Source organism: Lycorma delicatula, chromosome 1 (genome assembly GCF_047948215.1).
Source record: "Lycorma delicatula isolate Av1 chromosome 1, ASM4794821v1, whole genome shotgun sequence".
In the NCBI taxonomy this organism is placed as follows: domain Eukaryota; kingdom Metazoa; phylum Arthropoda; class Insecta; order Hemiptera; family Fulgoridae; genus Lycorma; species Lycorma delicatula.
The window spans coordinates 285,704,947-285,732,211 of record NC_134455.1 but is presented as its reverse complement, the minus strand read 5'-3'; the positions used below and the strand labels follow the sequence as shown (position 1 = coordinate 285,732,211).

Below are 27,265 nucleotides of genomic sequence, written 5' to 3'. Positions count from 1 at the left end.
TAAATAAGTCAACCCTCCACACTAATATTTTGAAAAACAAGAGTTTAAATTCTAGATCTAATGATTTAATGTGGAAGATAACTATTAAAATTTGGTCAGTGCTGTTTGTAACAGTAATTTACCTACGTTTTTTTTTTTTTGTAAAATGAAGTATTTCTTATTTTGCTTATCATTCAGGCAAGAAAGGGTTTGAAAAAATAGTTTTACCATCATTTATGCTAGCCCCAGATTCAAGATCATTTAGTGTTTTACTTTACCTTTTGTATGAAGCAGTTGATCAATTTCACTTCAAAGGTTTAAAGTAAAGCAAATTTAAACAACTTATATTCATTTTAATTTTGTGAAAATGTAATTGATTGAAATATAATTGATGAAATTGTAACACAAAACGAAAACAAAAATAGTGACAGTTTTTATTTAAAATGTTTACTGGTCTCCATCACTTAACTTTTCATCTAAGGATTCAGAATCAATAATTACATCACCTGTAACATTTTCTGGCATCACCTACATCCTTATAAAAAAATCTCCTGATATATTGATGGAATAATCAAATAAACTTTGCAGGTAGGTTGATTTTTGACTTGTAATATTTAGAAAGATGAATTTACTATTAGGACATAGTTTGGTTATAATAGACAAAACATTTTGATTTTGTGTTTGTGACCATAAATTTTAATAATGTCTAAATAAACTTTATTATTCATATTAAGTTTTTTTTCTTCAAAATATATGGCAGTAAGTCTTCCAGTATTTTATGAAATCTTGACTATTGCATAAATGAAGAAAATGTTTAGTATATTGTTATTTATTGCATGTTGAATGATTTTTAACTGTGTTATCAATAAAGTAGTTGCTGATTAATTTTTTTAATTACTTAAACACTGAAAATTAATTGGCAAATACTATTTTAATGAAAGAGTATATTCTTAATAATAGGCTCTTTGTTGCTTATAACTTGCTTTCTTTTGAATGCTCTGGAAAAAATTGTTACCTATTTTTTTCTATTATCCTTTAATTTTTTAGTGAGTTTGTGAATTTTTCAGACTGAAAATGACTGATCTTGTTTAACCCCGCAGTTCATGCATATCTATAGAGTGTTAAACAATTTATTTTAACAATTTATTCCTATAAACAATTTAACAATTTTTATTTAACAATTTCCTATAAACAATTTATTTTAAGTAACCCCACAGAAAGAAATTTGGACTAGTCAGATCAGGGGATATTGTGGCCCTTGGGGGCCACAATCCTTTAGAAATGGTTCTTCCACTGAAAAATTCTGCAGCATTCCATAGTATAGCAAGCTGTATGGCAAGTGATGTCCTGTTGCAACCAGCATTCACACTCATCCTTAGTTTATGAACTGTCGGATAATTTCTTTGTGGACAGCAGCATCCATTTTTTTCAAAAAACAAGGGTCCTATTCATTGCCTTGAAACCACACACCCTATGCCTATTTTTTGTGGATATAGAAGATTAAAAAAAAATTTGCAGGTTTTCAGTACCCCTAGTCCAGTAGTTCTCACTATTAACTTATCCGCCAAGGTTATGTTCATCTGTGAAAAACATTTGATCAAAAGTCAATGTTGCCTCTAATGAAGTCCCTAAACTATTGGCTGTACTGAACTCTTTCAGCATAATCGGCATTAGTTAGCTCATGGAAAACCTGTATTCAATACAGATAACATTCTCCTCACTGTAGTGTGGGCTGGACGTAGTGAAATGTACTTTTCCTGGCTTAGTCTCCACAAAGATTTATGAGATCATGTAACTACCTCTGTAATTTTCTGATGATTTTAATGACCTGCATCGTTAAAACTGACCAATGTTTCTGGTCTTCACCGAAATGGTGAAGGTTTCAAAAAATTGTTTCATTAACTTTGTGCTTTCTTTTCAAATTTATTTCTGAACTTTCACAGACACAACATGAGATTTCATCTCTAATCATAAATACGAGTTCAATGTTTACTGCATATTAACAAACACATGATTCCAATCTTATTATGCAATCTTGTTGAAAAGCCAGTGCTCAACACAGACTGGCAATATACATATGTGCAGGTAATAAACAGGTCCTCCCCATTCCAACTCCAGTCATATCAGCAACTTCACATTATTTAATCCATCTCGCACCAGTATATGCATTTAGTATAAATTAGAGTGATGGGGCGTCTTTTAAGTTGAACATTGTTTGCTCTTAAGGATGACAATTGTAATCCACTCTCTGATTGGTTTATTTTTAGGTTATTAATATTTTTATTTTGTTTTTTTAAAATTAGAAATGAAAATTAATTTATCGCACAATTTTTATTTAAATAAATTTTTCTTTTTTCAAACAAAAGATCAGATCATACTGAAGTATTTTTATGATTGTTCATTTGTTACTTACATTTTTTTATGGTTATTATGAGGAAATTTTAATAATAATAAAAATTCAATGAAGTAATTTAAGAAACAATGAAAATCTAGTTCATATGAACTGAAAAGAAAACAATTAATGAAGATTCTGTTTTGGATTACTCAGAATAATAATTATTTTTATTTTTTGTTCACTATTCTGTTTTCTTCAAAACACAAGCCAAATATTTTTGTTGTGTGGTTTAATATGGTCTTGTAGTTTTGTTTCTAGCATTTTCAACAAGTGACAACATCTCATTTTAACCTTGTTTTTTTTAAAACAGGTCCCTCTATCTTCCTTTCTCAAAAAAAGACATCCACATCATCTAAAAATTTAATAACTCTATAGCAAGTAATCTAAAAAAAAATTTCTTTTAATTTACTAAGCATTTGGCACCATTGCTATTAATACAATTGTTAAAAAATTTTCTTTCTTTTTTGTAACCATGTGTTGCATCAAAAAAAATAGTATACCCACACATTGACAAATGTGTGGGTACCCATATTTGACAAATTAAAATATACAGCAGTGGACCATCTACTTAAATTACACGATACATCACATTGAGAGCGTTTCTAATCCAAAACAAATACAGTGTATTTTAACAAGATGAATGATTTGACCATTTCTGGGTTTTGTAATTCAGCCATAGATGAGGCATATAGAATCATGGTCCATAATAGATTGGCAACTCAACTTTATCCTTTTTTGGAATGTAAAAATACTTTTAAAAACAAAAAAATCTTTCACTTCTTGATGTTTTTTAATAAGAATCATTTTTGGAATCTAGGTCTTAGTTTAAAGTATTATTTGTTTTTCATCAAGCATATCTAAAACTACAGTAGAATGAAAGAGAACCAATTACTGGTGGCTATATATCTGTTATTTCTTTGAACTGGCCTCACTAACAATTTCAAAGCTTATTCAGGTTTATTGGACAATTGAGAAGGGGCTTGTCTTGCTGGTACTCTGCTTATACCTCATGAGTGTAAAATATTTTTGAATACACTTATCTTAGCAGGTTTTCAAATGCATTAATTAGTAGGAAGAGCAATGATTTTGAAATCTAAATAATTATTAATTGATAGTTTTCAAGATATTTTTAAAATAGTTCTGTTGTCTTTTTCTATCTTAATATCATCAGATAGTAGAACATATTAAAAATATAAACCTATTAATTAAACCTTTAATAAGATTTCTACCCCAGTTCCTGATTCCTGACTTAAAAGACCACTCAAATTAGTGTAGTTAAATTAGCATAAAATACTACTTTAACAAGGAACTAGTTAGGAGCAAAGTGATACTCTGGGATGTTTGTTTTGGTGTATACAGATTGATTCAGTAGGAAAGTGAAATGATTTGGGAACTAATTCTAGAGCTGGAAATAAGAAAATAGCTTACTTAACATATATCTGAAAACATCTTGTTATAGAGTTATGATTACCAAACAATTTTGGCCAGATTTCAGTCTCCTGGTTTAATGAAGTCGGTTACATTTTTAAGGCATAATATAAAGTGTAAACTAATGGTTTTTCATATTTTTTGGACTAAAAAATTGATTAAAACAGGTCCCAGAACTATATCTCTTGTAGTTTTCATGATATCCAACGACAAACAGAAACATTTGGTGACAAAAAACTTTTTTTTAGGTCTGAAGTACAATAAATTTGTTAAATGACTAATAAATGTATAAATTTTATTATTAAAATTTGAAGAGAATTTAATTCTGAGAAAATTATGTAAAGTCAATTAAAAAAAAATCAATTTTTATTATTAAAAGAAAACAGAAATATGTTTTGAGTTTGTAAAAAATAAAAAGTTATTTTTAGTACAATAAATTTAGACCTCTGAAAAATTAAAATACTTTTAATAAACTTAAAAAAATACTCACTGTAGTTTCTGTATTAATTTACCATAAATGTTCAAAAATTACACCATTGAGATCAATGGTCTTAATCTTTACTTATTCTGTAACCAACCTAATGATATCTTTGCATGAGGGCAGCAGCATTGAGAATGCAAGCGATCAGTTCATCATATGTCTACTTTTTGGTTGTATACCTCACATTTTAACCATTACCATAAACAGAAATCTAAGGGAGTAATTTCCTGTGATCTAGATTGTAAATTAACTAACCCACTGGATTGGTTTAATGGTGAAATTGTCATCACAAATCACATGATTTCTGGAAATTTGATTGAGCTACAACATGTTTTCTTCAGACCACCAATGTAAATTTTTAATGTGTTTGTTTATACCATTACAGGTAAAAGTAGCTTCATCAAAAAATAATTTGAATCGAATTAAGTGGTAGTTATTCTATTACCACTTAATTTGATTTGCAGACAAAACTGCAGTCATCTGGCATGATCACCAGGCTAGAAGTGTTGAACTTTCTGAACATAAGGACGCAGTCCATGACCATATGAAGTCCTCCATAATGAACTATGTGGAATGTGGAAATTTTGCATATTGTACATCTAAGCTGTACCACCTGAAGATTGTTTTCCCTTTCATCACCATGTTCCTGTAATTGATGTTCAGATGAAACATGAATGCTGGAAATTGTACCAATCTCACAAAGATTATTAAAAAGTCTACAAAATACTTACGGTTTTGGAACTAATCGTTCAGGATACCTATGTCTGTATTTTTTCACTGCAGCTTGAGCACTTCCATTGCAAAAACTATACACAAAACTCACAGTATATTCTGCACGAGTGAAGAGATGCGGGATTTTTCAAAACAAAGAATTTAAAATGGAATTTCACTTTTTTAAATTCAGATTCAGTTGGAAAAATTTGGGTAGTTTTAAAGTACAAAAAACCAAAAAAACACTAAATAACTTGATTTTTAAAGATAATTAATAGTGCAATCAAAATTATGTCAAAAATTACTAAACTGGCTAACTTTATTTAACAGCTAAACATAATTTTATGAGAACAATGAGTAGTATTCAAATTATTTTTAAAACAGTTAGTATTACCAACCTAATTTTTCAAAGGTATAAATTTATTGTATTAAAACAAATTGTTTTTAATTGTTACAAATTCATAAAATTTATTTGTAAAGTTTGTTTTTAATATTAACAATTGATTTTTGTTTTTCATACATTATATTGCTATAACTTTCTCAGAATTAAATTTTTTACAAGTTTTGATAATAAAATTTATGCATTTATTAGATATTTAACAAATTTATTTTATTTTGTACCTAAAAAAAAAGTGAATTTTTCATCAAATTTTTCTGTTTTACATTTGATATGAAAACTATGGGAGACAGTTCTGGGACCTGTTTTTTTCTTCAAATTTTCAGGTCAAACTTATTAAACCATCAAGTCTACTCCTTATATAATGTTTCAAAAATTTCACTATGACTTCATTTCACTGGGGGAACTGAAATCTGGGTGAAATTTTCACTAGTTGTAATTCGATAGCAAGACATTTTGGGACATATGATTGTTTGACATTTTCCTCTACAATCAGTAAACAAATTATTATTTACCTTTCCACCTGAATCACTCTTAGTTTAAAGTTTGAAGAATCAAAAAATGATTTTTTATGAACAACTTAAAAACTAGATAAAACTTTTTTTCTAGAGTAGATAGAATTTTTTTTCTGAAACTAGATAAAATTACCTGACAAAACCCTCTTTGTGATTAGACAGAACTGCAGCCTTTGGAAGTATATTATTCCTTTTTTAAAACCTTAAAAAAGTCACATTTTTAAAAGTAGCTTTTTAACAAATGTTGGCTGAAGGCAATTAGCAGAATGAGTGTATGACAGTATTTGACATTGAGCTGCCTCATTAATTCTGGCCTTAAAAGTTGTCAATGCAAGACATTCGCTATATGGAAGCTGTTTGCATTTGGGCATGTTTGGTTAATACATGAATTACTAAAATGTGTTCTGTGATGCTGCAGTATGTTCCTTAAATATCTGCCATAAATCATATAATGTGTACTACATTCTGTTTGTGCGTGCGTGTTGAATTGTTCATTTAAACTAGTATAGAATTGTCATTGTTTGAGTAATCCTCTGGCAGAAAACTGAAAGAAATCTGCAATTCTTAATATCAGTTAATTACCTGAATTTTATTTTTCCCAACTATATATATTGTGCAATTTTCATATTGGTTTAACATTAAAAAATTCTACCATTAAAATTTTAGGGGATCCTTTTACAATTTCATTATTAACTTGCTTCCAAACATTTCCTTCTGTGGTGTTATGTCAATCTATTTGTTTAAGTTATGATTATAAATTTACATACCCAACAGTTTTTGTTGAAATTTTAAGGTTTTATAGTCCAAAACAAATTATAATTCTAAAGAAATCATCCCTATGTTATGAGATAAGATATGCTTTGAGAAAAAATTTACTCCCCAAAAAAATTGACTTACTATAATTTGATGATAAAAAATCTGTAAAAATATGAATAACTTTATATGTATACGTGTGTGTAAATATTAAAATTTTAATGTTGTCTTTATTCTCTAGTTATTTTTTTAACCCATTTAACTTTTTTCTTTGACAAATGAAAATCAATGACATTCAATTTGAGATAGTTTTTCCATTATAGATCAGCACATTCTGACTGGATATAAATTTGTAGCGCAAAAAATGATGAATTACATTCATTATAATGAGAGTGATTACGGCATCTAACCCTTATTCAGAGGTTCCAAGTTTGTGTTGAGTCGAGTTGAGTCAGGCATCTGACATATTCATTATCAATATAAAAATTCCTTATCAATTATTTGTCACATTGACTGTTATTGGGCATCATTTTTGTTGCTGTTGTATAAATAAATAAACTATTAAAATGAGTATACTAATATAGATAGTTTATCTTAGTTTTCAAAATCATTTTTATAGTTTCTCTTCAAATGCCTTTTTATATTAGATCTCTTTATATTAGGTCTCAAAACATTGGTTTTTATATTACCTGTCATCTGATGATTCATATTTTTCCCTCATAAATCATCTTATAAGAATCTGTCTTTGTTTTGAGATAATACAGTGTTTCAAAATGAATATTGGTGTTTTAAAACTATGTAATATTTCACATGCATTGATTAATTATATATGAAATGAAAGAGCAAATCATACAGTTTTAGCTATGCACAAATTCATAAACTGTTTCCTGTACCTTTTACTTCAAGCACTAGTAGCAAAGATGGCGACCTTCTAACAAAGCATTCTGTGTTTTGCAGTTCGCAAATCTATCCAAAGACAATGTTAAACGTGTAAGAGAGTCTTTTGTGCTCAGTCCTAGGAAATCTTTCCTCAGCAGCAATAAGAACCACAGAATTTTATATGGTAAGAAGATAGTGGTGCACCTTCTCATTGGCTTAACGTTGTATATGATTGGTTGAATGAAATTCTCCCTGACTACATCAGGAACCAGATGACAGGGCTTGTTTGCTATGGCCTCCATGTTCACCTGATGTGGCCCCATGTGATTTTTTTCTGTAGTGGTTTATAAAGGATTAAGTGGACGTGTGCCACCATTAGCAGCAGACCATCCTGACTTTGGACACAGGATTGAAGCAGCTGTCACATCAGTTACTCCCAGGTTGCTGATTAAAGTATGGGATGGACTCTCCTATCGGCTGGATGTGTGCAGTGTGATGAATGGTGCTTATTGAACGCTTATAGGAGAAATTGTTTAAGAGTTGATCTTTAATTTCATGTATAATTTATATCAATGCAAGTAAAACTTAATATTGCATAACTTAAAACCTCGATATTCGAAACATATTTTCTTTCCAAATGTTGATATAAAAAATATTTACATATAGGTTTATTTTTTACTGTAATATTGTGCCTGATGTAGCCATTGTTCAATGAATTTCCATTCATCCCTTGTATTTCGTACTAATGCAGCCATGGTAATAGTGATAATAGTTTAGCATTACATACTTAATAATAGAAGTTCTCATTTAAATATTATTATAGTCTTTTTTTCTTTTTTTTTTAATATGGTTTAGTTTAAAATAAACGAAAATTAAGAATCATTTTTATTTTAGACTGGGTTTCATTTTTTTATGGTGCTTTACATTCCCCACTTATATTTTTATTACTATATTCTATGTAGTTTGTTTTTCTGAGGGAAAGATTTTCATTTTTGTTAAACTTTCAGAATTTTCATAACATTGGGCATCCCTTTAATATGTTAACAGTGTAGCACTGCTTTGTACGAAAGTATGTAAATAAATTTTCCTCATTACTGCTCATATTTAAAATTTGTTATTTTTATACACTACATTCTGAACATTTGTTACATCTTTTATAGCTGAAAAAATAACTTCTAAATTTTATTAAAGGTAAAGTGCAGCGTTTTATTGCTTAACTTGTTTGATTCTTTATTTTAACAAAAAAAAAGAAAAAAGTGAATTTCTCAAATAAACATAGTGAAGATTTAACAGAAAGTACATTTATTATCTTCATAGTCATTTCAACAGTATTTGTATATATTTTGTTATCATTGTATAAAATTAGATTTTCATAGCATGCTTACATGTTCCCTCATGTTACTCTTATATTTAGAGTATTTACACACAAAAAATTATTGAGAATTAGTTAAGATTAAAAATTTAGTGTTAAGTAATAGATAACCCTAAGTTGTTTAGCCCTTGCTCAGTATAGTAGGTTTTTATGGCACATTTTTTGTATTCTTTATTTTATTTTTTCAAAATTCAGGTTACTACTTTCTTTTGTACTTGTGAATAGCTGTTTTTAGATGTACAATTTTTTTTAAATTCTGTTCATTTTTTTAATAATAAAACTAGAAGGTTAAAAATTAATAATAGTTTCCCAAATTAGAAATTAAATTGTTTGGATTTTGTTGAGCATACTTTCCTTGATTGACATGGTTTTGGATAAATGTTTTAGTTCTTGTACACAAGTTAAATAAATCATTTCTATTACTGAAGGTTCCTATTATATTCGAATTATTTAGTTTCCCAATCTTGAAATTTTACATATTTTAAGGACAGATACAGGGATATATAATTATAAAAGAGTATTGTTAATTTCATAGTTTTTTCTAGTTCCATCTTGAATTATACAGAAGTCAGCTGCTAATGCTTTTTGAAATGTAATTTTTTATACTTTATATAATGATAAGAAGTAACCCTAGATTAAAATTATTTACAGACCTGTTATCCTGAAGGATTTGGAAGTTATAGAAGGTGGTAACCAGTGGCCTTTAACTTGTTTTTGCCCTTTAAAAGATATTACGGGTAATGCTCCTGGATGGATTGACCATTCTCCTGAAGAATTACGTTGGGAAGTGTACAAGTCTATCAAGGATGGAAATTTTGAGCAATGTGTAAGTAAAATTAATTAACCATAAAAAATTACTTATTAAAACTATAAAAATTGTATGAACTTTACTTCAATATCATTTGTTTTCTCAAATAAGATTCCAAGCACGCCAGATTGGAGTGGTACATTAGTATACCTTTAAATTTCACAAAAAACAAAGAAAACAAACTATTTTACTTTACCTCATAGCATTTTTAGCTACTTACAAACATCAAAATTCCTTCAGTGTTAATCATTCCTGATTTTGTGTTTTAGAATTTGAAGAGTAACAATACATCACACTGTTTACCCATAAAAACTGATGTAACAGACCATAATTGTTTGTGTCTGATTGTCTACTATAGGCAACCATTATGGATTGTCGCCTAATGGCTTCAACGGCACGTAATCCATAACCTTGTGGTTAACGGCCCTGAAAAGGGCCGTTTTTTGCATAAGCTCTGAGAAGAGCTGTTGGGTCCGGAAGCTGGTCTCCGACGAAGTCGGGAAGTTGCAGCATGGCCATTGAAGTCTGACCGAGCTTATCCTCAGCAGCCGTTGGGACCCCACTACAGCGTGGCAGTGATGGCCCCCAGAGCCCCACACTGTCGGGTCGGCTTCGGTCGTAGTTAGCCGGCGTGGCCGAGTGATTCCACGCTGGGCCGGCTCCTGTTGCTGAGTCCGCTGCGGCCAGGGCAATTGAAGCCTGGTGAGGTGGAGCTGGAGCAGGAAGTTAGCGTCCACATCCAGTGGTTTCCTGGGTGGACTGGCCAGGCCTGCTGCTCCGGTGGGAATGTTGGCATCCGTCGGGAGGTCCCATGTTAGGTATATATGTGGTAACAGGCTATTAACAACATAACATTAAAAGTGAGAGAAACTTCATGTGGAACATGTTATCTTTAGGAAAAGTACATATTGAACAACTTTAGAGTAATAAATCACAATTTAAACTACCTTCTAAACAGTTGCGGGCAGTTGTGTATTAATGTGTTGTATTTAAGCGATAAAAGTAATATATTTTCAGATTCAGTATTAAAAAAAAATTATAAATTATATGAAATGCAGTAGAGTACGTGATATAATTACATTATTAATCTATTAGTAATTGCATTATAATAATTATGCATAATATTAATATTAATAATAAATTATTACTACTAAGTACTAACAACTGTACTTAAGTTTAATTTTCAATGTACCAGATTATTAATTTACATAATTTATTAAATATTTTGGATGAGAACCTCAGAAAATTAAAAAAAGAAATTGAATCCAAACTACTGGACAATTGTAGCATGAAAGAAACATCTGTACAGAAAGAAGCAATAAACAAAGTAGACTTTTTTTCACTCACAGCAAAAGTAGCTGAGGAACTAGTGAACCAATTGGAGGATTCCTTGGTATTAAAATTTTATGCATGATATCTGATCATATAATAGTACTAATTCATTGCTTCACTATTTTATAACCCTCGTCATCCAGTCTAGATAAAACTGGTTTTATCAATGTGACTAAATTTGGATGATGTAACTTCTTAAAATCTAAAAATATTTTAATGCTTATGAGGTCATAATAAAGTGTGAAATGTAAAAAACACAAATGTATTAAAAGTTTGTTTTTAATGTATGTATATGTAGTAAATTCAAACCTCATTCATTAAAATCAGTTTTGAAGAAAATTCAAAAAAAGTTCATTAAATTTCTGAACTTAAATGTTCCAGATTTCTTTAAATAGGTTTGGTGTGGATTCAATAATTTATGTTTATTTATAAACACATGCATCTAACTGATGCAGCTGTGTACTATAGGCTTATTTAGTTTTTGCATTTAGTTAAAATTTAACAGTTATCATTCAATGCCAACTATAATTGGTAAGTTTGTAAAAACTGACAAAGGAAATTCTTCAGTGCAGACTGGTGAAGTTTAAATTACCAACAATAGACAGGGATTTTGGCAGTTATCTCATTTATTTTGCCTTATCTGAAGAAGACGTAGATAAAAATTAATAAAACAAAATGAAGAAGGGCTAAGAGGTATTAGTTATATAAGAAAAAATAATATTAAGAAATAAGAATGGTGCTTGAGTAATCAAGATTAGAATTCAAAATGATCTGGATAAGCTGTCATAAAATGATAAAAGAAATGTTCTTTAATCATTAAAATATTTTTAATATTATAGTTAATAATAGTTTTTATTGTTAAATTTGGTGAATAATTTTAATTGTTACAATGCTGAATGAACTTAAGGATATAACTTAGTTTCTTATTAGTGATAGTACATTGCATTTAATTCATCAAAATACTACAAGTTAATGCTAAAATTTTGATAAGTTTATATTTTTCTTAATTCACTGAACAAGCTTCCAGATGTCATTATTTGTCAGAGATATGGATTTATAAAAAAAAAAAGAAATTTCTATTCAATTGTTAATTATAATTTTTTTAAAAATATAACTTATAGAGTGGTGTAACTTCTCGATATAACAGTTGTTGGGGGACATGCTTTAACCCCGTAACGCGGTAAGAAGTGACAAAAATCGATTCCCCACAAAGGGGGAAGAGGAAAACATTTGTGCACTAACAAATTACAATATTATACAGTAATATAAAATATAGTAATATATTCTATTTATTCCAGTTCTGTAACTGATCTCAATTTACGTTAACACTACACACAATTTAGACAACCTAATTTAAAAAAAATCCTGTCTTAAAAAATCAGTAATTTTGTTTGATGAACTATTCATTATGTTTTTTCTCTGCTTGTTGTTTGATTGTAGCAAGATGAAGAAAGTGAGTCCTTGTTCGATTCGTTTTGCCATTCCATCCACGAAATCACATTGTTTATGTGAATTCACTTCACAAACACCTGAAATGTTTTCTTCCACCTCCATGTCATTTTCATTACTATCATCTTCTTTTTCATTGTTGTTTTTGTTGTAGATAGTATGATTATATATTTATCAGATGTACATTCTGAATTTTTCTCACTGTTGTCAATATCTACCCAGTCATTCAAATTGTCAATTGTGATTTCACAATGTAGAACATTACATGCAGACTGGCTGTCACTGCTCTTGAATTCTGCAACTAAAAAATTTCCTCCATTGGTGACAGTTAATGACACTTCAACATTTCTTCCAGCAGTTCCAAATTTGAGCCAGAGTAATTCTCTTCCCCATGCAATATGTTTGCAACACAAAACTGTGTTTTGTGTTTAATTCCTTGATCCACTGGCTGGATCATGCTTTAGTGTCTTTTTAGTAAGAACAAAACTCTTGAAAGCTAGCATATCAGCAGATGGATGACTTTTCTTTATTTAATTTAATTGAATTATTTTCTTTATTCTAATATTCCTGTCCTTCATTCATGAATTATCTTAAAATTAAAATTGTTATTGTTTGATGATAATATTTGTTCATTTTTGTTGAAAGTATGGGTGTAATTATTGAAATTTTATTATCAAAAATTAGGAAAATTGTTGTGAAATAAAAAATTTGTGTCAAGAAAGATCTTCTTGTTGATGATGTTTTTGAAAATCCACATTCAAATGGAGAGTGTTTTCTTGTCTAATTTTTGTGTTTTTTTTTTAAATTGGTATTTTTAATGGTTATTACAGTTATTATAATTGTTAGTGTTACACTTATTATGATTGGAATTATCTTTTTAATTTAAATCTTTTGGTTGGAAGCCAATTATACTGTTTGTACTAAAAAGATTTTATTTTATTTTCTTCATTAATAAATAAATAAGTTAAAAATAATCATACAATGTCTACAAAATGTCAATATCAGATTGCTGTTTCTAGTCCGAAGTGGTAATTTTTGGAAAAGTATATTTTTATACATCATGTTATTAATACTATAGAAATGTTGTTCGTACAGTTACGTGGATTCTGTGAAATCCAGTTGTTAAGAAGGATGATGATCAATAAACTCAGTCTGCAATAGTAAATTGAGATTGCGAGTAATTTCATTTTTTGTAAAATTGTAAAATATGGGTCTAGTAAGATTGTAATTAACCCATTAATTGCCAGAATTAAATAAACACTACTTTTTTTTTATTAATTACTTTATTTCATCTATTTTTAAGTATATAAAGCTAGAAATATTTTCATATCTACAAAAAATTCAGTAATGGCTTAGTAATAAAATGGTTCGTTTACGGTGCGTAAACGAACCATTTTATATTATGCTTTGGCCAAAAGCATAATATAAAATATAACTTTGTAAAAACATAAAAAGAAACCAAACTATTTATAAAACTAGAAAAAAACAACTATGAATAAACTACATTAAATTGTTTTTAGTTTATTGTGGATTTATTTTCTTTGCGGTGAATGAAATTCTTTGAAACATTTTGAGTGCAGGTGGACTTTACATTTTATACACAAAAATATTGTGTGGTTTTTGCACAGCTTACATCGTCTTCTAGCTTTGTTTGCATGTTCGTAAATAACATGGCCTACTTTGTCCAACCAAAGGCCGACCTTTGGTTGCCAATGATGGAGAAGGAACATTATCTCCCCGAATTTCAGCGATGCACTGTGGTATTTTTATTTCCTCACTTTTGATCAACAATAATACAAGGTACGACCAAAAGTCAATTTGACTGATTTTATCATGGTTTACAAGCCGATATAGTTTCCACGAATTTACTATAACAGAATCGATAGCATTAGTAAACAATGGCCACCACCACTTTTTCACACACTTTTATTCTATAGTTTCCAATGTCATTGTCATGAGAATCCATGCCACCCATGAATTTCGTGTATTGTGCTACCGTTAATGGCTGACTAATAGTTTTTTTTTTTCTTTCTTTTCTGCTATATCTTTTGGTATTTGTTAATGGGGGTAAATTCCATTGTGATTACTGGCAACTGTCACCATTGCATTATCATTCCATCTAGCTACTGCAAAACTATTTTTTTTATCAAATGCAATATCGAATGTACTTCTATCCATCTTCTGCAATACTTTTGAACTCTTTACTGGGCAATTAGGAAGCCTATTTTTTCTGACAGTGCCTGTAGCGAAATATCCTTTTTCATTGAGTAATTTAAATAGATCATATGTCAAAATAAATTCTATGCTCGTTCAGATGGGATACAACATTTAACAGATCGAGTACTACTTGTGTCCCCAGACCATATTCAGGTTTTTCTTTTTTAGCACGTCCGTAAGGTATAATTGGTACAAATACCCATCAGAACTACATAAACACCAAAGCTTGAATCCAAATCTGATAGGTTTTCCCCTTATAAACATTTTTGCTGAATGCCTACCAAAATATGACACCATTTCTTCATCAATAGATAAATTATGAGAAAAACGCCAAACTGTAAATTTCGTTTGTTTATTTTATCAAAAAATGGCAGAATTTTTGCAAATTTATCGTTCTTGTCAAGCAATTTGTTATCAGAAAGGTGCAGGTTCCTTTTTATTGCTCTAAAGGTGTTACGGCGCATTGAATTTCTGACTATTTCAACAACCTTATCTCCAATACATTTCTGTTTGAGGTAACGTATGATAACCAGTCAGTATTGAAATTGCAATAAATCTTTTTAGTAATGCACTATTTAAAGAAAAATCATGCCGATTGTTGTCATGTGCATATTTTATACTGAACTCTAAAATCATATTCAGCAAATCATTATCAAAATAAAGGAAAAATATTTCAAGGGGTGATTTTCCTGCCAGTTTATTTTCTAAAATTTCTATTTGTCTATGTTCTACTGAAATTGGCAATTCTTTATAAATTGATTCAATTTTTTCCCATTTTGGAATGTTTGTTTTGGGTTTAGTTTTAGATTTTTTTGATTTATCCTTGCAATTTGATATTTCAGCATCAATGTCTTTTTCTGAATGTACATGAATCTCAAACGTACCTGCTATATCAGTTGTTGCTGTAGAAAGGGTCTCGATTAGCAAATTGTCATTAAAATCTTCTTCATCTGTAAGTTCATCAACTTTAGGTGGAATATAAGTCACGTCAATAGCAGTTGCTTGCGATGTGTTGTTATCTTCATCTTCATCTAAAATGGACTGCAATTCGTCAAGTGTCAGCGGTTTTTCAAAATTCCACATTTTAAAAAATACTTAAATTTTAATGAAATCAACTCTACTCTTGTAAAACTAATGCATGTACATAGTAAATAAACACTATACTAAAAGACGATGTAGTATTGTTTGAGATATTTCTTGAGTAAATTTCTATGAATTATAAAATTAATACCGAATACATAATCAAAATTTAATAAAAAAAGGACACGCTGTATCAATTCAATAAAATGTTAGACTAAACAAAACTACAACGATGTATAAGCAAAACAATGCAACACAAGATTGTGAGAATATTCCAACATAACCTATTACGATGTATGCTTAGCTCATGAGATATCACTCATTATGCCAAAGGTGCGTCATCGCACCATTATCTTTAACGACTGCTATTTATAATGATTTTTAAAAACAAGTTATAGTTATCAATTGACAATAAAAAACAAAACTTAGAGATATAATTAAAATAATAATATTATTTTTCAACAACCACTCTGCTATCCAAATATATTATAAAGTGAAGCAGTTACACGGAATGTTAAATTACAGTAAGTTTGAATGCAGCTAAACTTAAAAAATAAAAACGTAATCAATTATAACTTATGTTAGGGTGATCAAAGAACTTAACAAAGTAAGGCCAAATTGTAAAAAGTGAAGAAAATTATTTAGAAATTTATAAAAAAATTATTTTAGAAAAAGGTGCGTTTACGCACCACTGTCAAAAAATCTGTTAATAGCAATTTATTTGATGATGGAAATTTATTTGATAGGACACTGTGATGAACTCATGTTACTGTAATTCCTTAGGAAATTAGGATAATAGTATTAAGTAATGGTACTTCTACTGCGTTGAAAGGTATAATTGATTTTGGGGGTCACTTTATCCAATTTCAGTAGATAGTGATACCTTGAGTGGAAAAATATTCAGAAAAATGAGAATATAATTTTTCAGATGATAAATTTAACTTTAATTGTATGGGTTTCCTTGGAATGTTTATTCTCAAATGACATCATGTCATGTCATCATACTGTTGCTGTGATTATTGATATTAAAGTTCCTGTTATTATTAGGTTATATTATTTGGTACTTATCGGTTATCTGCCCACCAATGTACAATCATTTAAATCAATGTTTTAATCAAACCACCCACTAGTCTATTACTATAATCCATTACAACTTACCTCATATATTTTTTGCAGGCGGCCGGTGTCTTTAATTGCCTCTATAGCATCAAACGTGTCTTTTTATGAACCTTGCTAGATATGATTCCAAATAATGGCAGTTTGTGCCTCTGTGCTTCTTGTTCTGCCATTTTACAGAGCCCCACAATCTTTCAGTGGTTTGTATGTGGAGATGTATAGTTGGATCGACAAAGTTAAAACAATGGTTCACTTGCAAGTGCTTGAGTCCTGGTTTTTTGATTTTGTGCATTTTATATATATATATATATGCCCTCCATGAATCCATGTATAACGTTAATCCTTCCATCACGTGTTTTTTTTAATTTCTTTCATCAACATTATGCAAGAATGCTTTCTTGCAAACGAGAAAGCATATCTTGGTTTCTTGACATGTACCACCAAAAATCCGCTTTTGTGGTAAAATTCACTCGGCATTTTTCGTAAATCTCGTTTGTAAGTCTTGTTCGTAAATCGAACGAAAGCTTGTTTACAAGCTTTCGTCCACACAGTTAAAATATTTTCCCAATACCGCCGATCTTTTGATCATTCTTTTGTGGTAAAATGTCCACGGATATTTTGCGAAAAATAGTTATTCCAATCAATGATAATTTCATCTCACATATCCAATTCCCATTTACACCGTGTAATTGATGATGTTTCTCGCACCCACAAGTAAATAAAATGTACCACACTTAAAAGAGGTAATCTGGAATTTTAGAACCAATTTCCAGCATGCAAAGACACTGATGTACAACATTCATGACGGTTGCAACACCATCTTGCTCTAGTGCTTACAGTTTTCATTTATGATCTTTCAGACATAAGTGATGTTCGAGTAGAACCCCAGCCTCAATAAAGAACTGCATGACATTTTGTTCCGTATTTGGTAATTGCCAAATGTTCATTTCATACAGTGTAAATTAGAAGCACAAAACTCCAAACCAATCTATTTGAAGTGAAGTACTAGCTAGAATGAAAACAAAAGAAGTATTCAAAAGATATCAGTTGAATGATAAGCACTGCTGTCAATAGAGATAACAATTATCAAATTGTAAAAATTGTTTCACTAGTTTTAAAATATAGTGACATTTAAGTAAATGATATATAACGAACATGTAAATTATTTACTGCTTACTGTTTGAACCTGTTAGAACGGAAAATACATGGTAGGCAAATAACCGATAAGTACGTGGCAGGCAGATAACAGATAAGAACCTATTATTTTGTTTAACTGTTCTTGTAAGTATTATTATTACATTGATTGATAGAATTTGTTACTATATGGAATGGGTGTTTTATATGGAATTTCTCTAGAATATGTTACTAATGTTGAAAATCCATATGCTTGAATAATGGAGATTGCTGATTCGAATGCAGTTAAGATAATTTTAATTGGTAAAATTAGTATAATTGATTTTATTGTACATGTATTTACTATTAAGGTTAGTAAATGTCCTGCAATTATATGAGCTGTTAGTTATACTGATAATGAAATTGGTCAAATGATGTTTCCTGTTGTTTTGATTATAATTATTATTGGAGTTCCTTTCAGCAGTAGATGTTTAAATATTTTGTTTGTAAAATTTGTTCATTAATATATATTAATAAATAGTAGTAAAAACATTAAGTATTATAATAAATAGTAGTTTTAATAACTTTTTGTAACGCACGTTTACTTTTGGTTTATGTAACATTTTATCTGTATAATGAAGATTTTAATCTGCATTTAATCATGTTTTTGTAATTTTACCATTGTTGCAGAAAAATACTATTCAGCAGCTATTTAAGGAAGCCCAAGAACGAAGAAATGATTTCAAAACAAGGGAAAAGGCAATTGCTATTATTGTAAGTAAAAGGAGTTTCCTTAATTTTCAGATAATTATAATCAAGTAGTTTCTTTAGTTAGACTCAAATTGCCATAGTGTATGAACAGTGGAAATTTAACTACAAAAACAACATAAAGTTAAGTTTTGACTATCAAAACTTAACAAGTTAATAAATTTGAAAATAAATTGCTACGCTCATTTTTATTGTAACTATTGCTCTTTATTTCTTACCCTTATTATAATCAACTGTCTCTTGCCTATGTAAAGTGGTTTATTGTTAGTATCAAGAACATGTGTAATTTATTTTTAATGCTATTTTTTATCTTTGTGTATTTTACAATATTTTATGTCAAATTTAATGTAGTGATAGATCTTTGTTGTTCGGGTGAAGTTTGTAGTATATTGTAATGTTGGCAATAATTCCATATTTTGGTTACTCTTTATTATATTTCTCTCATTTAAAAAAAAAAAAAACAAAAAAAAAACAATTTTTAAAGCACTAAAATATGACTCATTATTATTATTTTGCATGTTTATTAATTGTTTTGATTTTTATAAAGTTGTTTAAATAACAATAAAGTGCATGGTAAAGAACATTTGTTACATATAAGGCATTATCCTTTCAGATTTTTTTTACATATTGGATAAAAGTGTATTGTTCTCAAAATATAAGGGCCATTCATATATAAACTGTAATTTGTTTTCTTAGTTTTATTGATATTAGATAAAATTAATTAGCTTGTTTTTCTACATAGTTTCTTTCAACAGAAATACTTTCCTCTGGATAGGTAGCTTCGTGATCCCCTCATTAAAAAAACAAGATAAGCTGCCCCAACAATCAGTTGCACAAATAATGCTCAACTGCGGCATCGTCTTTGAATTATCTCTTTCTTTAGCTTCTTTCAGCAACTCAACTTGTGGAAATCATATTTGGTGATGCATCTGGATTGTGCGGTAAGTGTTCAAGTGGTGTCCAATAAATTAAAAAAAAAGTTCATTGTGAATCTGAGGTGCTGTATGTGGCTGTACATTCTTATGGACTTGCGAATCGATTGCAAGCATTATTTGTTGCGATAAGCAGCCCTGACATCATCCAACAACTGGCAGTAGTATACCGCATTTACCAGCCTCTGTTTGGAAGATCAATCAGCAGCACACCTTTTAGTCCAAAACGCAGTTGCCATAACTTTTCCAGCTGACAACCATTTCGTGACCTTGATCGGTGCCGCCTCCCTGCTCTGGCTCCACTACATATTTTTTCTCTTGATTTCTGGTGGTGGGGACTCATGTTTCATTACAAGTCATAAATACTTTCCAAAAATATTTCTCCTTTCTCAAAGAGATCAGTGGCATTCACCTTCCATGAACAGCCTGAATGTTATCATTGATGCTGGTCACGGACAACATTCATGACTTTATTCTCTACTGTATCATGGCTACTTCAACAATTTGTTGCCTGATCAAACAATTGAGTTTTTGGCGGGGTACCATCTCCGAACTGTGCCTGGAGTCGTCAGAATTTTGGATGCTTTCACACTTTCATTGGTGAGAAATATGATATTACAAGATGTATGAGAAAAGTAATGAGATTGGTAACACTGTGAGTGATGTAACACTGTGTCTACCGGTCGGTGCTAGACCGGTTTGTTCATCCCTTCTACATGCTCTGTACGAGTTTCAACTCCATTCAGCCAACACATTATTTTTGACAGCGCCATCAGTGAAGTTGTGTTACAAAAATGGAGCATCAAAATTAGTGCAACGTTGTGCAATCAAGTTTTGTGGTAAACTTGGGGAATCCGTGAGTGTGACCTTTGAAAAGTTGAAACAGGCCTATGGGAAACATTGCTTATCAAGAGCACAAGTTTTCCACTGGCACAAATCATTTTTGGAAGACCGAGAACATGTTGAAGATCAACCTCGCTCAGGGAGACCTTCAACTTCAACAATCTGATGAAAACTTTGAGCGTGTGAGGGTTCTTGTGAGATCAAATCGTCGTTTAACAATAAGGATGATGAATGAACAGTTAAATTTAAACACTTTCACCATATATCAAATTTTGACAGATGATTTGGGCATGCGAAAGGTTTGTGTGAAATTAGTGCTGAAAAACCTCACAATGGAACAGAAGGACAGTTGAAGAAACGTGTGCGTTGATATTCTTGAGAGGATTGACAATGACCAAGAATTCTTCAATCTTGTGATCACAGGTGATGAATCCTGGATATTTGAGTATGATCCTGAAACAAAGCGGCAAAGCGAAGAGTGGCACACTCAATCATCTCCTCGACCAAAAAAATGTCGAATGGGTAAATCAGCGATCAAAACCATGCTGATTTGCTTTTTTGACAGTAGGGGTATCATGCATAAAGAATATGTTCCTCCAGGACAAACTGTCAGCCAAGTGTTTTACAAAGGTGTCATTAAAAAGCTCAGGAAAGAGTGATTCGCGTGAGACCAGATGTTGCAGAGAAGTGAATGATTCATCATGACAATGCCCCATGTCACACGGCCATTTCCATCAGGGAATTTTTGACCTCAAAACGCATTCCTACGGTTCCTCACCCCCCCCCCCCTGTTCACCTGATTTGAGTCCTTGTAACTTTTTCCTTTTCCTGAAATTGAACCACGTCTTAAAAGGATGTCATTTTGGAACTCTGGAGAACATTCAAAAGACTGTGACTGACCAGTTGAAGCCTTCCGGTGCTGCTACCAGGAGTGGGAACGTCGACTCCGCTGGTGAATAGCTGCCCAAGGGAACTACTTTGAAGAGGATAATATTGTTGTTTGAAAAAATAAAAACTTTGGTAAGTAAAAAGCCAGTCTCATTAATTTTCTCACACACCTCGTATGTTACACAATGGACAGTGGTCCACCTGCTCAGATATTTTGGACCAGTTGCTCCTCTCCACACATATCCAACTAACTACCTGCAACACCCTATCACATTCACTGCTATTCTGTTTAAATTTGAATGACCCTTTTAGTTCAAAATGTTCTACTTACAGCACTGAAAAAACCCCTGCCTCTTATATGCATTCAATTTAATTTTTAATTTTTTTTTTACAAACTCATTAAGCATTATCTAAATGCTGGCATTATCTATGCTCAGTTTTACATTTTTAGACATTTCTTATTTATTAAATCCTATACATATTAGAAAACATAAAACTTTTACACTGTTTGTAGCTGTTTTGGATCCGGAAAACTTTCAGCAGTTTTTCTAATCATTGCTTTGGTGTAGTTGGATGTGTAATTTTTGAATCTCCTATGTTCAGATGTATTATCATGATCAGAGTGTACCATAATTTATTCTCATGTTTAGAGTAAACATCTTTATCTATTTTTATTAATATTTATACAAGTTTGTGAAGATAAGTAAAATAAGATGATAAAAAAATGTATATGTAATCAATTCATAAAAATAAACATCAGCTAAATGAAGAGAAAAATTAAATGTTGAAAAATAAACACATGCTCCAATGCATTGTTGTATTATAATGTGTTGTAATAATTGTACATATCAGGGAATAACAATATTCCCAGACAATTTTGAGGCACTTTATTTAAATTCCAAAGAAAACAACCAGACAGCTGACAACAGTAATTTATAAAAACCTTCTATGAAGTTAATTATATAATACCTATTTTTCTACCTATAAAGACCTTACAGGAAAGTGTTCTTATTTTTATTTGGAATGTTTGTTGATATTTGATGTAAATAAGAGAAGAAAATCTGTTTCAGCTAATTTTTAATATTGTTTTACACAAGAATGATCATATTAAATTTCAAAGAATTTAATATTTTGGAACAGTACAAATAAACTTTTATAATTCTGTCTGTAAAAACTGTCTATTACTCACCACAATATAGTTATTTAGTTTATAATTATTAGTTTAAACTAATATAGTCATTAGTTTTGCTAAAATTGTCAGGAGCATTTGGCCTTTATTTTTATCATAATGCTTTGCTATTTGTATTTATTAAATTTATTTAAATCTATGAATAGTATAAAACTACCAGGAAAAGAGTAACATATATTGGTATTATTGTAAATAATTATAGGTTTAGTTGAATTTTTTATTTAAATCTGAAGATAGTTTTTGGAAGGTATTCAAAGATTGTTTAATTTGCATTTTGCTGTGGATGATATTTTTAAAGTTTTTTTTTATTAAATTCAAAAAAACATTCCGTAGTAAACTGCACAGAATTAGTACTAGGACACACAACCACATAGGTCGGCGTACTCAAAGTCTCTCATCTTCTGTTAAAAAGTGGCCAAAATATCAGTTTGAAATTAAAAATTTATATAAAATCATGAACAAATCTTTAAAATTTTAGTAAGCAATGCTAGAAAAATTTTAAATTTTAAATTATTGAAGTAAATAATAAATCTAAGGTAGTATGGTGAATAATTTAAAAAAAAAATTATTCTTATACTTTTACTAGTTGCAAGGTAGAGTACACAATACATTATTATTATTTTTATTATTATCATCTATTTTTTTTTATCATTTTATTAAAAAAATTAATGAAGAAAATCACCCTCCTCCCACAGAAGAGGGAAGATTCAGATGCAGTTAGATAACTTATATTCAATAAAATGTTTTCAGTGATCTCCTAGATCACTAAGATATTAGTATTTACTTTTATTTATTTGTATTTCCATTTTTTATATTACATCTTGCTGAAAAATTTCCGATTAGATAAAAATGATTTTATTATTTTCCTTGTTGAATAATTTTTATTAGTATTAATTTTAATATTACTACAAATTGGTAAGATAGAAACATTATCTTGTGAACTGAAAAGACAACATGCCTCTTTTGTTTCTGTATATACAAGGTGGATGGCAATGAGCACAGATTTGAACATGCCAATCACATGTTCATCAGTGCTGTGTTGGACGGGTGTTCAGTTTTAAAAATAATTAAGAGTTTGGATAACCTGGAGTTCAAAATTGATGTGGCAAGAGAAAGTTGGTGCAAATATGTTTAATAAATAGTTATACTATTTCGTCAATTCGATCTTGAGATTAATGAAGCGAAAATTACATTTTTTCATAGAACATTTTTGTTTTTGTAGAAAATAAAAAAAAATCAATAGCTAGGCACAATTTTTGTGTCGTCTTTCTCTCACACTCGCTCCCTCCTTTCCCTTCCCTTCCCCATCATCCATCAGTGTGCGTGCGCGTGTGTGTCTTATTCAATCATTTTTATTTTGAAAATTTCTAGTCTTTATTTCATACTTTGTTTTGAAACTTCCTAGTCTTATTTCATTTTGACAAAAGGTAATCTTTTTTTTTTTTTTTAGTGAATAATTAAGTCTATAAATAGAACTGGTTAAAAAAAAAAATAGATATTGTTTGCATGAACTCTATTAACAATGTACATAAGTTGTTAAAATTGACAAGAGTTATGACTTGCTCCTAAGTGATGTGTATAATTAAGAACCTGGATGGGAATAGGAGTTGTAAATTAAAATAAAGAAATGTAAGTAGTAGGTTAGAAGATTAGATAATGAAGATAAGCTAAGACATCATGTGTTACAGAATCATGGTTCATCAGTTAGAGCTTAAGGTTCCCATAAGTGAAACATAACAGAAGTAGCTTTAACAGCTATTGGGTAAATTAGAATACATGGCAGATAACATTCTGTGGGTTGTGGCTTATCAAGAAAAAGAATGGAAAATTAGTTAGGAAAATGTTTGGAATGTGGGAAATTAAGAGAAGAGGGGCAAGTTGCAAACCCAAAGGAAAATTATGTATATTTTACATATTTAGTTTCTTTGGAAGTTTGTGAGTTCATAGATTTATTCATTATAAAAATTGGTTAAAAAGGTAATTTTACTGTACTGTTATATATTTATGAATTTTTACAGAATTATTTTGGTATTTATTACTATTTTAAATAGAACTGATAATAATATACTGTTCTTGAATAACATTTTTATGTTAATGCTTTTTTGAAATTAATTTTTTTGTTTTAGGATCGCATGATACAGGAAAAACAGCTTGCTAATTCATCAGTTATATCTGCTTCTAATGTCTTTCAATCTGTTGGACACATAGATGGAGCTTCTACTCCACAATCTGCATTTATGACTTCAGTATCTCCTACAGTTCAGTCATCATTTACACAGTCAGGAGTTGTGCCATCTGTTTCTCAGTCAGGAGTATTTCAAGATCCTGCTCCTGCATTTTCTTTTTCTTTAAACCAAGGATCTGTTGGTAATGTTACTAATTATACCAGCAATATAGTAACAGATTCATCTCAGATTTTTCCTAACACAAATCCTCCCTCTTCTAATCAGGTGATTTTTAATCCAAATCCCTCTTCAGTAATTCTAGATGGTAATGAAAATACTATTTATAGTAACCTTTCTGAATTGACAGAAAATGAATTGTGTTCATTTCAAGCCAATACTTTTAAATTTGGTCAAGTTCCTCTAAAACCACCTCCAAAAGAATTGTGTTACAATGTTAATAACAGTCATATGTAATTTTATTTTCTTTATTACATTGTAGAATTTAATTAACATATGTATAATCAGTACTGATTGTTACACACACAACCTTGTCCATGAGTAATTTGCTCTGTAACCCACTACAAAAGTTTACCTTCTTGTGAGTGGTGTAAATACATTTTATACAAAAAAATGTTGGAAAATCATTTGACATAAATTTTTAATAACTTGACCAAAGATTGTTTGTTTTGTAATTTAAAAAAATAGTTTCCAAATTCAACATTAACAAAAGGTTTGACAAAAGCTATTAAAAATGTTATGGGTAAGAATTTTTTGTTCTTTAATTTTCTGTGTGAATAAAATGAAAACCATGAACTATTGTATTAAAGTGGGAGATGGAGTCATAAATGAAAATTTTATCTTAAAATATCTCCTTCTACTTAATCATGGCTAAGATAGTCATCTTTATGATAGTTTTTGAGAACAACGATAATGAATACAGTTGCAAATAGAAATCATTCACTGATTATTAATGAGATGCAATCAAACATATGAAAAAATGTTTTAGGGAAAGAATCCTAATTTTTTGCCCATAAATTGTGGTGCAATCAATCCTTTTATTAGCTGTTACAGGAGAAATATGTAAAATAAGGGTTGTTTCCTTTTGAAAATTATCTTGTAAAGAAAAAAAAGCATTCAATAATTTTATTATAATAGAATATTTTATTTCACTTAATAATTTTTGTATTATTCAAACACAGCATGTTATTATTAAGACAGTCTCGAAGCATGTTTACATGTCACATATCTATAAAAAGTAAAATTCCATTAATTAGGAAATAATAATTTATGGATCAGTAAAAAATAAATTAATAAAAATAAAAAAACAGCATAATTGTTATATTAATGGTAAAAATAAAAATTAATTTTTTTTTGTACATTGTTCTTAACTTTTTATTTCATGTCAAAAACCTCAATTTTTCTTGCATACTACACCATTTGTTTGCTATATATGAATGAAAGGCTCTCTAATTTAGAATACATCCACCTTTCTGTGGAAATAGTATAATTTTTATTGTGTTATTACACTGATTACAAACATAACTTTACTGACTTAATTATCCATACTAACTATAGAATACATTATTTTTTCTTTCATGAAAAATATAATTGTAGTTAATGTGTTTCAAACTACATCAGTAACCCCGGGTGTGAATTATCATGCTGAGTTAGGAATGATTGCTGTATTAATAAATGATGTCTTGGTATGCGTATTCTGCTGAAATGATCCTTTTTTCAGCAGTTCTCATGGGGGCAAAAAACCATTCTAAATAATAACGTTACAAAATCTGGATCAGTGTTATCTGAAGACATGAATGAAAATAGTGGCTAGCTACACAATTAACCACTCTCAACAAATCTTTTTAATAAACATTTAGAAGAGGGGAAAGCCTGAATAGAACTTTATTGCATGCCATCAGACAGCAATTGTTGGGTGCTATTGATCACTTTAAATTTATAAAAAAATATAAGTTTAGTTCTGGACACATTGTTTTTGTTGAAGCTGACAATGAGCTGAACAGAACCTCCAAATCATATGACTGGAACACCATGGACCTTCACCAGTAATCTTGAAACTTGCTCCTTAACTGGAGCTGAGTGTCATAATATAGCAAGGCATTAAGATGTAAAAAAACTGAACTCCATATCAAAATTCACCTTTGCAATCTCATTCCCTCCAGAATGTATGAAAGTTTTAGGTAACAAAAATGAATTTGGAGACTTAACCAGCAATAGGTTACTTTCACGTCAAAAACTGGTGTAAGTCATTCCCTAACTGTATTAGAGATACAGTATATTCATATTTTCAAATGAGTGATTTTGCAAGATAATTTCACAAAATAAACAGGTTCACTTATACTTGTTCATCTGCGTTTTCATTTTAATAATTTAGTCTTAACATAGATGAATACTAGATACCGTGGATACCGGTGTCCTTTGGTGGTTAACCGGAGGC

General features: G+C 29.9%; 1 protein-coding gene across 1 annotated transcript in view; it reads left to right on the top strand.

Annotated features, from left to right (window-relative positions):
• LOC142332444 (nucleoporin NUP42-like) overlaps positions 1-26,182 on the top strand; it is a 46,043-nt gene extending 19,861 nt beyond the window's left edge. Inside the window, exons 3-5 of the mRNA XM_075378890.1 lie at positions 9,562-9,736; positions 18,716-18,799; positions 24,772-26,182. Of these exons, the coding sequence (XP_075235005.1) occupies positions 9,562-9,736; positions 18,716-18,799; positions 24,772-25,284 (772 nt within the window). The 3' untranslated portion in view covers positions 25,285-26,182. The remainder of the gene's footprint in view (positions 1-9,561; positions 9,737-18,715; positions 18,800-24,771) is intronic.
• The last annotated feature ends 1,083 nt before the right edge of the window (positions 26,183-27,265 follow it).